General features: G+C 39.6%; 1 protein-coding gene across 20 annotated transcripts in view; it reads left to right on the top strand.

Moving 5' to 3' along the window:
- The window catches only part of fbrsl1 (fibrosin-like 1), a 744,900-nt gene that overhangs the window by 700,241 nt on the left and 28,128 nt on the right, over positions 1–16,531 (top strand). For 16 of the 20 annotated variants that reach the window (XM_068006148.1, XM_068006144.1, XM_068006153.1 and 13 more), the window contains 2 exons: positions 9,339–9,702; positions 14,667–14,938. In XM_068006148.1, coding sequence (XP_067862249.1) covers positions 9,339–9,702; positions 14,667–14,938 — 636 coding nt within the window. Of the gene's footprint in view, positions 1–9,338; positions 9,703–14,666; positions 14,939–16,324; positions 16,486–16,531 lie in introns of all 20 variants that reach the window. The other 4 variants (XM_068006149.1, XM_068006155.1, XM_068006161.1 and 1 more) reach the window with 2 other exon arrangements.

Genomic DNA, 16,531 nt, shown 5'->3' with positions numbered 1-16,531 from the left:
TAAGATACAGAATGAAAAGAGTAACACTTGTCTCTTGGAAATTCTGCCAGCTCAGACTCTCACTCTGGTCAACCAGATGGTGATTGGCATCGCCCAGTTGCTCGAAGAGCTAAGCCAGGCAGATCTCTTCAGCCTGGAAAAGAGATCCCATCACCTCAACGTACTGCCATGAAATACACTCTAGGGAGAAAAAAAATCCAATAGAAACTGTGCATGCACGTGCTACGTGGTCTGAACATGAGCGGGAAACCGTAAGGCAGCAGGACCTGAACAACCCAATCTAAAAAAGGAATCAAACTTGACATTTTTAATACTATAGATTAGAGATTCTAATCTACAATCTCTACTCTGTAGAAAAGTGTAAACAATTTTACAACACCAAGTTATAGTCCAGCAATTTTATTTTAACTTCACAAGCTTTCGGAGGCTTCCTCCTTCCTCAGGTAAATGAGGAAGGAGGAAGCCTCCGAAAGCTTGTGAAGTTAAAATAAAATTGCTGGACTATAACTTGGTGTTGTAAAATTGTTTACAATTGTCAACCCCAGTCCATCACCGGCATCTCCACATCATGACTACTGTAGAAAAGTGACCAAGCTCTACATCAGGTCTGACTTAATTTCAGTCTTTAGTGACCTTTTAAATCCAGACAAAATGTTATGCCCTTTTTAACGCTGCGTATTTGGAAAGTGTTTATGACCAGTAGAGTTTAATCGTGTTACAATGGAAATGTATGCAAGCTTTTGTTGAAAATACCTTTTTCATGATGTGCTATGGATGTAATAGCACTGATTTAAAATAAAAAAGATTGAGGAGAACAGCGCATTCATTACTGGAATGGGGCAGGCTAAAGCCAAGGACATGACATAAATATAGGAATGGTGTAATAAAAATGCAGTACACTGAAGTGCTGCAGGTGTGTGGTTATTAACTTGGCACCAAATCATTCCCATAAGAGTGCTGGCATCTGTAAAATGTGTATGCAGGTACAGGCGTAGCTTTCAAATGTATTCCTGTGATTCAGGCTCTCTGAACATGCTGTAGGGCTCGCCCTCTCAACTATTCCAAAATAAATGGTAATAAATTCAGTGCAGTTTAAAATGGGTGTGCACCGTGGTGCAGTGAATGCGATTGATGGCAATGTCCTAGTATTCTGTGGGTAAATGAAAAAGATGGAATGGTGTCGAGCTGTGTAAACCAGGACGTTACTGGTTTGCCTCCGCATCCTGATCCTAAGACAGGGAAAAATCAACCAGTGTCCATGCTCCTGATAACTATCCAGTGACTTCTGCCGGACATTGGATGATGGGGGTTGGGTTGTGATGGTCCCAGTTGTGAAATGACCATTGCCCTCGCTCTCTCGACACTCGTATGAAAAATGGTTAGTTGGGTGAAGCATCAGAGAGCCGCCAACTCTGGGTCCATATCCCTGGCATGTAATGCTGCTTTCAAGAGAGTTAACGTAGGGGGAAAAAATTTGAAGAAAAATTGGAAGTGCAAGGAGAGCAGCATCATAGAGGGTTAACATGGAGGGAGATGCATATCTTGGTTATTTATCCAAATCTATTTTCTGTACGGTAAAAATGGTAATAAGCTAAAAAGGTATCTAGTGCATTTGAAGTGTCTGGATACACCACCACAAGTTGCTGAGTGACTAACGGTACAAAGATTTTGACTCTGATCAAAGGAAGAGGAGGCCTCGAGTCTCATGTTGTCTGACTTTCAGTTTTTGTTTTTTAAATGGCAAGTTAAGAGCTTTTTTTTCCCTCCAAATATTGAGACTGTTTTGCTGTTTAAAGATGTTGAAGATAAATTGTAAAAGCTTGTATGAAATTGGAGACCCACAGATTTAGTTTTAATTCTATAGATGTGCAAGTTATCTAAAAGCTGGAGAAGGTTGCAGCAAGACATGCTAAGCAGCAGTTTCAGTGGCTGTGTTGGGCAAAAGTAACTGAAGACTGTGGTTTGTCAGCATCTCAGATACCCATTCGGCTAACCAGAACCTCACCAAGGAGATTAAAATTGCTTTTATCCTGGGTTTAGTGGCACCTGCTCCTGTCACATCAGTCTCAAACAGCTGGAGACAGCCCTAAGTAAATTCAGCAGATTCACTAAAACCGGCAATCAAGAACACAGTTTTAAAAAAAGTCGTCCTAGCTGTTCGGCCTTAGTGAATCTGGCAACTTCGGGTTGCCTGCAGCTGTGCAAGACCCGTGTGTCAGGAACTGCCAACACCAGCACGCCATTAATCCAAACTAACTTTAATTAACAGACTAGAGTCCACCTTTATGACATTTGATTATAGGAACCCTTTACACTGGTGCTTTTCATGTTGATTGTAAAAACATTGCTAAAATATAAATTTTTCACCTTTACTTGAAAGCTCTTGCTGACAAGGTTTGTCAAGCATATAAGTTCTTCAATCCATCGTGATTTTTTTTTTTCCTATAATAGTGAAATAATATAAAGCATTTGTAAATGAAATAGAATGTCAGGAATCACTTCTATAGCAGTTTGTTAAGACATATTTTTGGATATAGTAGTCAGGTATTGATATACAGTGAACAGACGGTACATTCAAGGACTTTTAAGTACACATTGAGTTAGGTCTCCTACGTTAGATACAACAGCAGACAGAATAATGTGCTGTTTATTTTGTGGCAGGTGCATTCAAAAGAAAATATGCTCTAATATTATATTTAATGGCAAGTGAACATCTGTGTCTTCCCACAATTGTTTACAAACCCTTTTGCGCTCAAACCATCAATAGTTGAATTTATTTATCGCTCAGCAAATGAAAAGTAAAATGTCTTCATGCCATCAGGGCAGCACATGTCACGTTTCTTATGGTCCTTCAGTTAAGCCAATACTTTGGTTCCTTAGATGCTTGCCTTCTTGCACACTCCCCCTATTTGCCACTGTCACTACAGTATTACTCTGATTTGGTTCCAAATCCATTTTGACAGCTTATAGAATGGGTTGTTTATAGAGAAGGAAACCAGATGTGACAGTCCTCAGTGGCGAAATCCAGTTGCCTGCAGCCTGAAGGTTGGAAGATGAACTGATCTTGATTTGTTTCACGGCTCGGGCCCTCTCCAGTTAATTGGCTGCCAATAGCTTTCCTAATGAATGATGATGGATGGAATGCAGGTTGCCTGAGCAGGGCACTTAGAGCAGTGAAAGCATCATACGTGCAGATATCACCTGCAGACAGCCGCAGTGGTAGCAAAGAAGGCAGAGGTCGATGCCTATGCTCTCTTTCTTCCCTTTAGAGCCCCGTCAGAGGCCAGTGTAGGATAGCATTGCTTGTTTTGGCAAACTGACGCAAACTGCTTTGATATGTTACCTGTTGCTAGCCAGAGTGTCTACATCTACAGCTGGCCGTAAAAAACGGAACAATGTGTGACACACAATTTATTGAGTCGGTCGATGAGCATCTATTTGATCCAGCCTAAGCACCAGCTTCTATAAACTCATCTCCCTGCAGAATTTGCCCATTGAATGAGGAGGAATAGAGTTTTGCTGATCTTTATTCTTCCTACAGCGCTGGAACAAATCTAACTGCCTCTGCTTTAAAGCCTAGTACTCAGGTAAATTATTTCTAAAGTGACTGGATTTTTTTATGGTCAAGTTTTTCAAATCCAGATTCCATCAACTCATTTATGGAGACGATCTACGTCTGTCTGTATATCTACGTCTGTCTGTATATCTACGTCTGTCTGTATATCTACGTCTGTCTGTATATCTACGTCTGTCTGTATATCTACGTCTGTCTGTATATCTACGTCTGTCTATAACATATAACAACAATGTGATGTTAATGTGTTGTACAGTTTCTAGAATAAGCATAATTTAGCACAATGCTATGAAATAAATAATTTCAATTATAGTCTTTAAAAACATGAAATTCAAGCAGCTTCATAAGACTACAGCAGTAACTATAATTTGATTACAATAAGACACAAACAATTAATTTAGACGTCCTTGTGATTAAATAACTGGTTTTGTGCTACTTTATGGTTTTGCTTATAGTGGGTGTTCATACTGCAAACAAGTAGTGTAGTGTTCAGTGGGAGCAGGCTACAAATGTACATTAGAATTTGTAGGTTTTGTCTTGGTAACAGGAAGAGATTGTTGTGCTTCTTCCTTTTCCATTTAGATTGCTTTCACCAGAAAAACTACTCCGAAGGCACTGTTATTGATTGAGAGAACAAGATTAGCCAGTTGCAAGCAAATGCTTGGGTCTTGTTTCAGATTGTATTTCACTCATTAACGTCGCATTGTAGTTCTAGTTGGACTGTGTTAAGCTTCAGTATCACCAGTTTCTTAGGAATGTATTTTTACATCCATCAAGTTGAATTGCTGCCCAGCTACCATTTAACCTTTACATGGCTGGAGGAAAACAACCAGCTGGAACCTTCACATATTTATTGCAATATTATGAATAGTAATAGATTAAAGATTAACATAACATTGTATCTCATAATAATTTCACAGTTGGTTTACTTAAACTTAGCTGGCCCAAAATGTGGCAGGCAGCTGGTCAGCTATCTCTGATCTTAAACTGCATCATGGAACTAGTTTTTCAGGGTGTTAAAAAAAAATCTCTGAACACCTATCTACTAGCGTCACCCTGCATGTATGACTGGAAAATGGATCAAAGAATGAATTCCATTCAACTATACTAGTCAAAAAGTATATGTTGCTAGTTGAGAACAAATGATATCTTCATGATGGTGGCATGTCGTAGGGGCTTTGCAAACAACATTGCGTTTACGAATGAAGTTCACGCAAAATTGAACGCAACGTTAAGTTGAGATTGAATAGCAGCAGTTGACTTTTATATTTACTGCCTCACCATAATAAGGAAAGCTGAAAGTCTGCTATACGTGACCATTGCTCATCCTTCAGCTGTCCGTTCTTTCCTCATTTTTGCAAGCCTGTCTAAATCCAAAACCATTAATGCTTAATTTGATATCACGCGCAAACTCATTATACATTGTGAACACAGTATACATTGTGAGCAAATATTGTTAATTGGAGATAGAGACATTTGGGGGCTGATGATGGCATGAAGTGTTACACATTTAGGATTATATTTTATGTATTTTGGAACATTAAATAAATCTGGTTCATTTAATAAATCTGGTTGCTTTGAAGTTTAAGAGCCCTAATGTAGTCAATAGACTTTGTGGTACCTACAGGTACAGTATATACAGTAATTGCATGCCACAATAACACTCTAAGGACACAACTATTGATCTAATGCTTTGGTTTGGTTTCTGCATTAGGGAGCTATGTGAATGCATTAATTGGAGTGATTAATAACTTGCTGTTTAGGGAATGGGAAAGAAAATCAATGCTTCTGCTTCAGAGTGGGAAATACGTACTGTTGCCTCTCATTCATTTCTTACCCTATTATCCTGCCACTTTGCTACAGTTTAAGTATAAACTGTTTTCTTCAACTACAATTTAGTTAAGTACCACAATAAATTAGAGTAGAAGTTCATGTTATTTTCATAATCATCAGGATCAGGCAAACTTTATCGGATGCAGTAAAATATTTTGAAAGTAATACTCAAAATTCGAGTACCCAAGAAGGTTAAGACAAGACTCTTTGTCTAAAATCTTTTCTGAAACCAGTTAATCCGACTATGTCCATTGTGAGATAGGCTTCATAACTTCAGAGCATTAATCAATACTTTTCAGTCAGAAAAATGTCTAATCAGAGCTCTCATTTATTGCCATTCATTGGGGAAATTTGGGCTGAATTGTACAATGCTGTTTTGCAAACGGATTGCGAGTGAGATGTATCATAGTCCTGTGTTAGTATTTCAAAGAGTGGACTACTGTAAAGCATTTTTGTTTTAAATTTCCAGTATTCACTTCACACATTCAGGTAGATACATAATGCAATCTGGTATGTCCCTAATAAACAGTTGAATGTATATCAATGGACCAAGTTCAAACTGAAAGAGCATTATTTTCTTTATAGTGTTAGAATTTTGTTAAAGCACAGATTGTGAAATCCTCAATATGATTGCACTTGCATCATCCTATACACTTACTGTACCAAATAATGCAGATTTCCAGTCTTTGTGCACATCAGTGATAAATGTTTTTCTCCTTTCTTGGATTTTGGAGTTGGGTTGGGAACTCTGTTTGCATCTTCTTTTGTGTACTGTAAGATAATGCATTGCATAGTCCTGAATTCACCCGTGTGGTCCTGATTGGTGGTTAAACACGGACTGGAACTTCTTAAAAGAATCCCAGCAACTGCAGTGAAACTACTAGCAGTTTAGGGAAAATGCAGGGGGAGGAAAAGAACTAAACTACCAGGAAAATCTGCTCAGAAAAGAACACCGCACCAATCATTCATATTGTAAACATTTTTGTGAAGGCGCTGATATTTGGCTTTTAAATTACTCAATTAAGTCTTCCTAGCATTCAGGTCTCTTAAACTATTCTACCAGCATTTAGCCCTTGAAAAAAAATTTGCAAATAAGTTACATTATTACCTAGCGTTGTTTTAACAGGATATCAAAACAATGTGTAAAAAAAAATTGGCAGTGCACTGAAAACAAATTCGGAGCTCCCTACAGTAGTTCTCCATATTTTCCTAGATGCCAGACACTTCTTAACAATAGTAAGTGGTTGTGGCAGCTGTTCTCAGGACATTTCGATTGTTAGCTGGCTGACTAACTATTCGAAGGCCATGAAAAGGATGACAAGACGGCGGATTGCAGCTGTTGTATAATAGATGGTTTGATGCACTGATTCACGACAGAACAGATGCATTTTAAATGTGAATGCTCCGTAAAGATGTAGGCTAGGGACAAAGGTTATGGAATGGATCATCAATTGTCGCATCAGAATTAAAACATATACCCTGACCTTTCTCCATATGATCACTGATAGGAATCTGCAAAGTTTGAACCAGCTAATTATGATGAGCAGGAATGACATTCGGAAGAATTTTAGAAGCGCCTTTTACTGGTGCATAACTTTGGCTATGCTGCAACTGCAATGTGCACACAGTCAGTGGTGAAATAGACTAGAGTTTGGTCTTCACACTTAACTCTCAAGCTGGTTTCCATCTCCTGGATATTTTTTTCCAGGTCCTGTGTACTTCTCTGGTTTTCCATTATCTACTTTACCTTTTCTATTGCTTATTTGGGAAGAAAAAAAATTGATCAACTACCGATGTCATTTTATAGAAAGTACAAAATGTATTTTAGAAATTGTCTCTGACATTGAGTTTGCAGAGGGAGCAAGGCCTGAAATGTTGCCAAACTTTGCGCTATCTTGTAAAAGTACTGCTGCATTGTAAACAGAACAATATGTATTTGGGGCACATGTTCCAGTTTGCAAGAGTGTTCTGACAGAAGATAATACTTTGTATCAGTATGATATATGCAGTTTACAGGAAATGTTTTGGATGCCCAGCATTTAGAAATATTCACTGACTTCTGCGTGTAGCCACATGTGGTGAAATTTTTATGCTCTCTATATTGCAGAACAGCCTGTAAGTGGTTATGCAATGTAGTTCAAGGGTGCCAGTTCTGTAGAATTGTTCTCTTCCTACGCAGTTTTACCTAATAGAAGTCCATGAATGGCAGACATACAGTTCTCCTGCTGTCATTGGCATTCTCAAATGTAAAGATGACCCGAAGACCAAACTGTATCACGTGCACTTTTAATTGGCAAGTTGCTGTTGGTTTAGGCACCTTCTGTTCTGGTTTCTTGCATCGGTGTGCTAACTGCTAGGCAAGATGCACAAAGACCAGTAATTGAACAACTGCATCAGCCTACTTGTGAGCAGAAAAGTATAGCCATGCCTCCCTCCAGAAGCTGTGTTTCTAGTTGCTATTGTTTTCAACAACTTGCATTTATATAGCACCTCTAACGGAGCAAAAGATCCCAAGGCGCTTCTCAGAAGCGTAATCAGACAAAAATGGACGCTGAACCAAAGAAGGAGATATTAGGAGGTGTGACTAAAAGCTTTGTTAAAGAGATGCGTTTTAAGGAGGGTCTTAAAGAAGGAAAGGGAGGTGGAGAGACAGAGGGGTTTAGGTAGGGAATTGCAGAGCGTGGGGCTTGGACCATGAAAGTAGCACTACCACCATTGGCAGCAGTGTTGTAAAGCATATGGGACATTAAAAACTGTTACTGGCAGCTAAATGTACGGACAATGCCATGGTGACAAGAATCTGGTATGTGCCTGAGAATCCCCAAATGCCAAGTCCTTATCTCAGTCAGAAATTGTTTACAAGAAAGTTGCTTTTTCTGACCGAATTGGAAAGGAGAGAATGGATTCATGTTAGTCAGTCACACTACAGGTAGAGTGGGAATTGCGTAAATTGACAGTGAGATGGCACCTGCCCTCTGAGTTGGAAGAGACCATGCACAGGAGGGTATGGAAATTTAACAATAACTATTGTCATTAGTAATCGCTTGAAAATGTTGAAAGAATAAATTAAAAGTGAGCCCAAATCTTGCACTAAATGGTGAACCTGTTTTAACTTAAATAAGCTTTGCTGCAAATTCCCTTAATACCTGAAGTTTAACTCTTGTCTCAAAAGATGTTTTTCATTCCGCTTGGCTTTGTATACTTATGATTCTCTAATTCAGACTGTGCTAAACCAGCTGGAATGTGATTTCTATTGAGTGAAGAGATTAGGCCTGGGGATGTAAATACAGGCCTCGCTGCCTGTTAGTTCCTCTTTTAGACTATGCCTGCAGAAGCGAGGCCGGCAAAGCTGGCTTGATGCATGCATTCATTGAGATAAAGAGAACAGTGTCAAAGCAATTAAACTAAACAGATTTTCATTAAGTAAATTGCAGCAAGGCTGTGCTGTTTGCAGCTAGACAACAATTAGTGTTAATATCCATGCCACTTTGCCTCCCTCATATTCATTTGATTGTAATTTGTGCAAATGGATTATGCTTGGACCGCGGGGCTGAGAGATTGGCCTCTTTGTCGGTTTAAACAGGTAGATTTTTTAAAATAAATTGTGGGAAATGCTATTAAGTTTGCGATAAAACCCCTACATTTAATTAATCCTTAAATATTAACAGGCATGAATGAGCTGAGGATTTTGATCAGTGCACAGTGGGAAAAGGCTGTGAACTTTTCAGAGCTCGACTGCAACATAATCATTTTATGCTAGAATGTGTGCTTGGCGAAGACCTGAATCGACAGGCGTTTAACAATAATTAGGAGTGAGTTATTAAAGCTGACTTTATTCCTCGGAGAGGTGGAACCAGCTGATGATGGTTAAGCATGGAAATGTACTGCATAAACACTTCAAAAAAGGTTTTGCTTTTCTGTAATTTCCTAGGTTCAAGCTTCACTGGAAGCAGTCTGACGTCGAATGAGAAACCTGAAACAAAGGGACCAGGTGTTTCCAAGGTATCTGGACTAGAGCGTAGCCAGGAACAGAGCAAGGAGACACCCTTTGTGCCACTGGTGCCAAGCCCTCCAGCTGCTGTGGTACCTCCAGCTGCTTCAGCGTGTGCTTCCAATAGCACAGCGAGTCCAACGGTAAAGGAGGCCACACACCAGGCACAGCCACAACCAAGACAGCCAACGCCACAGTTACAGCCGCAACTACAGCATCATCTTCTGCCTCAGATTCACACGCAGCCTCCTGTACATCACCAGATTCACCACCAGATACCTTTCAGCAGTCTTAATAGTATCAGGTAAGCGGGGAGGATACTGCATTTCTTTTAGAATCCACATGGGAGATTTTTTTTGTACTCGAGGTGAGGGGTGTTAGTGCTAAGGAATAGACCACTTTCTAATTCTGCAACTGTATCAGCATCAAGCACTCCCAGGTCAGGTGTAGTACAACTCTGCCCCTGCATAGTGCCACAACCTCTACCTTAGAGTGCCAAATTCTGCAACTGTGACATTTTTCCCATTCCCTACACCAGCCATTCTGTGACCTGAATGAGATTGCAAATTTGTGCAAAATTAGGGGCAGTTTTGTGCTGTTGTCAATGCCCACTAGAAACTGGATTGGTATGCAAAACTCAATTCATGTACGAACTTCAACTGAGACTTTCATTCCATCAGTCTGGGCTGGATTTGAACCGCAGTCCCAGAGATAAAGGGCCAGTGCCTTATCCTCTCTTCACTCCATTTGTGGGTGAAGATTTAATAAAGCCAAAACTTACTAAGTTTCTTAACACGCATGCACCCTAGATTTTATTTCATAAACCAGACACTTTATACCCCAGCACAAGACCTGCTCTCTTCTCCCAGTCCATTTGTTCTTTGTAAAGCCATTATTATTTTCTACAGGTTTAATATTGAAACCTAGAATAAATGTTGATTTCATACAGTGGTTGGTAAAACCTAACACATGAGAATTGACATTTCTTCCAGATTCATAAGGAACTATTACCGCTGGTCTCCCATCACCACCCAAAAAGCTGAAATTTTAAGCATAGGGATATAAATTAAATAGCAAGATTGGAAAAAAATATTCACCTATTAGGTTGTTAATAAACCGTAAATGTTGCTTAAGGAACAGTGATGCATGACTGATCAGCTTAGCAATGGCATAGTTGACTGAATTTAATCATTGTTAACAAAAATTTCTTCGGAGTGATGTGTATTATAGTTAGTAAGCATCATAGACTAATCCAAGTTAAATATTGTTGGTATGTCCAGTTAATCTTCGTCCATGGGGATTTTCACCCAGTTGTAGTATTACAAGTAATGTTGCATGATGGGTTAAGAAAGACCGAGAAAAAACCTGCATTTATATATTGTGTTCCTCAGGAACCCCCCAGAACATTTCACATACCATTGCTTTTGAAGTGCTGTGTTAGGTAGAGTATCTGTGAAGCACAATTTTTTTCCCCACCTCGTTCTTTTCTTATAATCTCCCTACCCGAAATAACGTGAGAAGCTAGACAACCAGTATCTCATCCGCTAGGCAGCATGTGAGTGCAGCCTGGGGTGACTCATTCCATTTACTCCACAATTTTAGAGGAAGCACCTGGCCTCTTCCTAGTGTGACTGCATAAACAGAGTTTGGAGTCCACTTCATGGGGAACAGTCGGTGTGATCATATCTATTGTAATTCCAATGAAAAGTGTCACCGTGTTTCATTTTTAGAAGCACATTAAATCCGTGAGCGCTGCTTATGTTGCTAAAGTGTAGTGTTTCTATAGCTTGTGAAAGGGAAACTTGCCATCAATGCTCTTCTCAAAATCAGGATAATCATTAATATCTTTTTTCCTCTTCATATATTAAACTTTGTGCTGATGTAACACGATTCAGATAGCATTAGAAATATTGAATACCTTGGTGAATGTGCGATTTAAAATGAGATGCCAGGTCTTTATGCCCACGTTTGTTACATGAAGAACAATTGTACAGTGCTGCTGCATGCTGTTTGCCTCGAACTGTACACATGGATATCACTGGGTTTATCAATGAAGGACCACAGCTATAGCAGTGGTTATGTGCGATATGTGTCATGAATCACCAGGAATTTTCCTCAATTGAGCATCTGCCAAAAATATTTTTCCCCATATGTTAAAAATATATTTATAACAAAAAAATTCTGCCAAAAATATATTTCCCCACCACAAACTCTGTTCCCTAGCCATCGATTCCATCCCCCTCCCTGGCCACTGTCTGAGGCTGAACTGGACTGTTCGCAACCTCACTGTCCTATTTGACCCTGAATTGAGCTACTGACCCCATATCCTCTCCATCACCAAGACCACCTACTTCCACCTCCGTAATATCCCGTCTTCACTCCTGCCTTGACCTATCTGCTGCTGACACCCTCATCCATGCTTTTGTTACCTCCAGCCTCGACTATTCCAAGGATCTCCTGGCTGGCCTCCCACCTTCCATAAGGGAACATGAGCTCATCCAAAACTCTGCTGCCCATATCTAACTTGCACCAAGTCCCGTTTACCCATCACTCCTGTGCTCGCCGACCTACATTGCCTCTCGGTCCAGCAACACCTCGAATTTAAAATTCTCATTTTTGTGTTCCAATCCCTTCATGGCTTCGCCCTTCCCTAGCTGTGTAATCTTGTTAGACCACACTTGGAGTACTGTGAACAGTTCTGGTCTCCATATTATAAAAAGGATATAAAGGCACTGGAGAAGGTGCAAAGAAGATTTACTAGGATGATACCCGAACTGAGAGGTTATACCTATCAGGATAGATTGAACAGAAAGTAGAAGACTCAGGGGTGACTTGATAGAGGTCTTTAAGATTATGAAAGGGTTTGATAGGGTAGATGTAGAGAAGATGTCTCCACCTGCGGGGGAAACCAGAACTAGAGCCATAAATATAAGATAGTCACTAATTACAAAGAGTGTACAGTACAGAAACAGGCCTTTTGGCCCAACAAGGAATTCAGGAGAAACTTCTTTACCCAGAGAGTGGTTGGAAAATGGAACTCGCAACCATAAGGAGCAGTTGAGGCGACTAGCATAGTGCCTTTAAGGGGAAGCAAGATAAACACATGCAGGAGAAAGGAAGAGAAGGATATGCTAATAGGGTTAGATGAAGTAGGGAGGGAGGAGGCTCGTGTGGAGCATAAACACCTGCATGGACACGTTGGGCCAAATGGCCTGTTTCTGTGCTGTACATTCTATGTACAACCCTCCGAGAACTCTGCTTTCCTCCAATTCTGGGCTGTTGTGCATCCCCAATTTCCTTTGACCTGCCATTGGTGGCCGTGCCTTCAGCTGTTTAGGCCCTAAGCTCTAGAATTCCCTCCCTAAATCTCTCTACCTTTCTCTGCCCCTTTAAGACGCTCCTTTAATACCTACCTCTGTGACCACCTGTCTTAATATCTCCTTATATAGCTCGATGTCAAATTTTGATAATGCTCCTGTGAAATGCCTTGGGAGATTTTACTATGTTAAAGGCACTATATAAATGCAAGTTGTTCTAATTGTGCAGCAGTTCCATTACTTTTTGCACCCATATGGTGCAGCAAGTATTGGGCCTGTTTCATAATTATAACATGGACAAATATACTTCAGGCAGATATTCATTTGTGCCCATCACCTGTGAAATGCTCCAACTTGACTCATTCATCCATTTCTGATGCACATCTAACATAGACCACAATCTTATATACATTGCAAAAATTTTGAAGATGAAGTTTAGGAACTCTGCTTCTAAGAGTAAGTGTAAGTGCTGTGCCTTCCTGATTAACAAGCATCAGTACACCTTTTGCAATCAAACCTTTATGATCAACTTTTTAAAAACTTTGAGTAGTAATGCTGAGAGTTAGTTAAATGGACTCAATTATTGAAGCATTCTGGCACCAGAAAGTCTGTTAATTTTGTTCCCTCACACAACAGCTCTTAGTCTTTTCTCCGGATAATGTTGTTAGCAGTCACTGTTTAAACCAAGGGGACAGAAGTTCATGTTAGCCCGAATGTTTTGCCTTTTGATTTGGTATAATCCATATCGACCAGTGCTGCATTGAACGAAGATGCTGTCTGTGTCCTCTAATTTCAGATGTGACTTTGTAGGCTGAGATCATAGTGGCTTTACTAACAGATGTCATTCAGCAAAGTGGAAAGCCATAAAGCTAAATTTGTCTGTCAACAACTAAATTACTGCAGCCCAATTAACTTCAGAAAGAAAAATAAGTTATCCAAATAAAAGAATTGCAGAACTTTGTCCAGGGAAGCAACCCTACTCTTTTTTTGTAGCAACTTAACTGCAAAGTAATTTAACGTCTCATTACAATGGCAGTGTTAAAGTAATAGTAGAAATGACCCTTCATCTGGGGAAGTGCCATCTTAGATTTCCTGGAACATGTCTAGAGTTGGAAGTATATTTAAGATGTAACATATATGGCCATATTTATGTTCCAAATAGCTACCTTTTGAAAGCTATTAATAATGCATACTTCATTTGCACGACACAGTTAATTGCCTTATTGCTGCTAATAGTTGCCTCATGTCTCAAACCACATAACTGTGGAAATGAGTCATCCTGATTTAAGAACTGATGCAGGTTCCCAGATTTTCAGTTTAGAGTCACCAAGTAGGCCAGAAAGTGCAAGGACATTTCAGACTAGATCTTATAAGAGATGACTGTTTACCTAACTGTAAACTAGCTATGTCAACCAAACCCTTTCATTTACCTTCAAAACACCCAAATAGTGCATTGAAGAGAAAGTACTTTCAAATGTACTGGGACACATTGGGAATAATCGTGGAATTGACCGTCCACGTTAACTTGGCCTAACTTATTATAACTGTACTTGTTCTGTACTAAAGATTACAAGATCACTAAAAATAATTACCCAGTGAAATTTTTAATTCATTTTCCTACCATAGTTCTCTAAACTTTTTTTAAAATTGGCTCAATTTTATCAAAAATAACCCTCAAAGAAAATATTATTGACCTTTGTAATGAGAAAAGGCAGAAATCAGTGAGACTGAATTCTTATAAACATAACTATGTACCAGTTTTGGTTAGAATGTGAAATTTGGTTTGCTTGAAATTAGTTGACTCTGCATTGTTAAACGCATCTGCAGTTGAGATTGTACTGGAAATATCATTGCTTTGTTTTAGCCCCAGTACATGGGATACATTTGTATTTTTATTGTCGAGTTATGTTTTGTACAGTATGTTAACTAACGATCACATTTTCTTCTCCAGCAGCAGGAGTAGCAGCGCCAGCAGTGCTGCAAGCATCAGCCTACCCAAACACTTGTCTTCATCCCCCCAAATCCACCCCCATCATTCATCCACTCCAGTCCTGCCCTTATCTATTCCAAACCTTGCTACCTCACACAATTTCTCCCTGAGGCCTCAGACTCACCCACATCACCACGCCATGTTTGCAACACCAGCTACCTTACCACCACCACCTCCTTTAACGTCAAACAGCCTTGTTGTACCGGGTCACCCTGCAGGACCTGGCTATTCAGGTAGGTGCAAATTCTTATTCTCCATGTATTTATAATATTGTCCAGTTGTGTTTGTGATAGAGGATTTCACTTGTTAATGTTCTTAATTCCCTAAAATGCCAATGTTTTTTTGTTTAATTTTGAGGGTTATAGTGTTTCACTTAAAATAGTCCTGTCCTTTTTTTTAAAAAAAAGAGCATTGTATTTGCTCAGTTCATAACCCAACAGGACAGAAGTGGCATTGAGAGTTAAGGGAAGGTTATGACATGAAGAAAGTCAAAACTCTGACTTTATTCATGACATCCCTTGACATTCAGAAGCCAGTCTGATCTGTTATGTAACCGAAGCATGTGCAGAAAAATTAATGTAATGCGATCAAAGTTCATTTTCATTCATTTATGTAGACATGTCATTTTTTTGTTTGACTTGAATGTTTCAGATGTTTTAACATCTCAACCCAGCTTTCTTACCAGAATTGTTTTGAGTTAAGATAATTGCACATATCTTGGTCATTACAGATGTAGCCTTCAGAACTGACAAATTGAAGAAATGGCAACACACCCAGATCTAGTAATGGCTTAAGACGTCCATTTAGTGAGCAATCTGGTGGTATTAGAATGCCAACAGGTTATGCCATGGAGTGATAGATGTAGGATTTGACCAATGACCCTTCCCCCTACCAAAATCACTTCCCTTCGCTCTCTTCCCCCTCACCCCCCACCCAGAAGTCTGCACTTGTCAGATTAGGGGGGTGATTTGGCCCGGATGTTTGTATTGCTAATTAACAAGAATGCTGTTTTTTGTCCCTTTAATTACACTTGTATTTAACCATTCCATTCATTTTTAGTCAAAGGGGAATGAAATTTAATAAGTAGTAATTCAAACGTGTTTATCTTACAAGGTAACATAATTCAAACAGGGAAAAAAAAATTCTTGAAACTATATTGAATGCAATTGTCTGAAATGGTGTCAAGAAACATGTCATAAGAGCATATAGTGATTTTGTTTCATTAAAAATACATGCTTAGCATGCTGCTGATGATGCTATGCTGCCAGCAATGAAGGTGATTCAGAGTTTTCATAGGTATTGGCTGCTTGAAGCAGTACAAACGAGCTCTAAAATGCCTGTGCAACCAAATGGTTATTGCTGCAGACCTTCACGTTTAAAGCCCACCCTGCCCGTTTCCAATTTGGATGAACAGGAAATGGTATCTTGCAAAGCTGCCAACTTCATCAATGTCCAAAGGACAAAGGACATATTTCAAACAGCGGTATTGCTGCCTGCTCTTACGGAGACAAGTACAGTGTCTTAGCTTTCTCCTTTGGGAGGTGGACTGTGTGTGTGTTTCTCATTTCCCCAGTTTGTTTTCTGCTGGGATGACTCATATGGTTCTCTTCTGTCTTTAGATACCAGCCTGTTGATATCGTTCAACCAACCAATCATGTATTGTCAGCCTCAGTCGGGAATTCTGATTGGTGCTTTGTCACAGGCATCTCTGTTACCTCCACAAATGAGTCCTCACGTAGAAAACCACCACAGCATGACCTGCAGAAACAGGGAATGCCAGGTGAATATTTGGCCTTTTTTTTTCAACTGACTGGCCCATGGCCCTT

The sequence above is a fragment of the Heptranchias perlo genome, chromosome 25 (genome assembly GCF_035084215.1).
Source record: "Heptranchias perlo isolate sHepPer1 chromosome 25, sHepPer1.hap1, whole genome shotgun sequence".
In the NCBI taxonomy this organism is placed as follows: Eukaryota; Metazoa; Chordata; class Chondrichthyes; order Hexanchiformes; family Hexanchidae; genus Heptranchias; species Heptranchias perlo.
The sequence above is the reverse complement of the archived record's forward strand: the minus strand, read 5'-3'. Positions and strand labels throughout refer to the sequence as shown.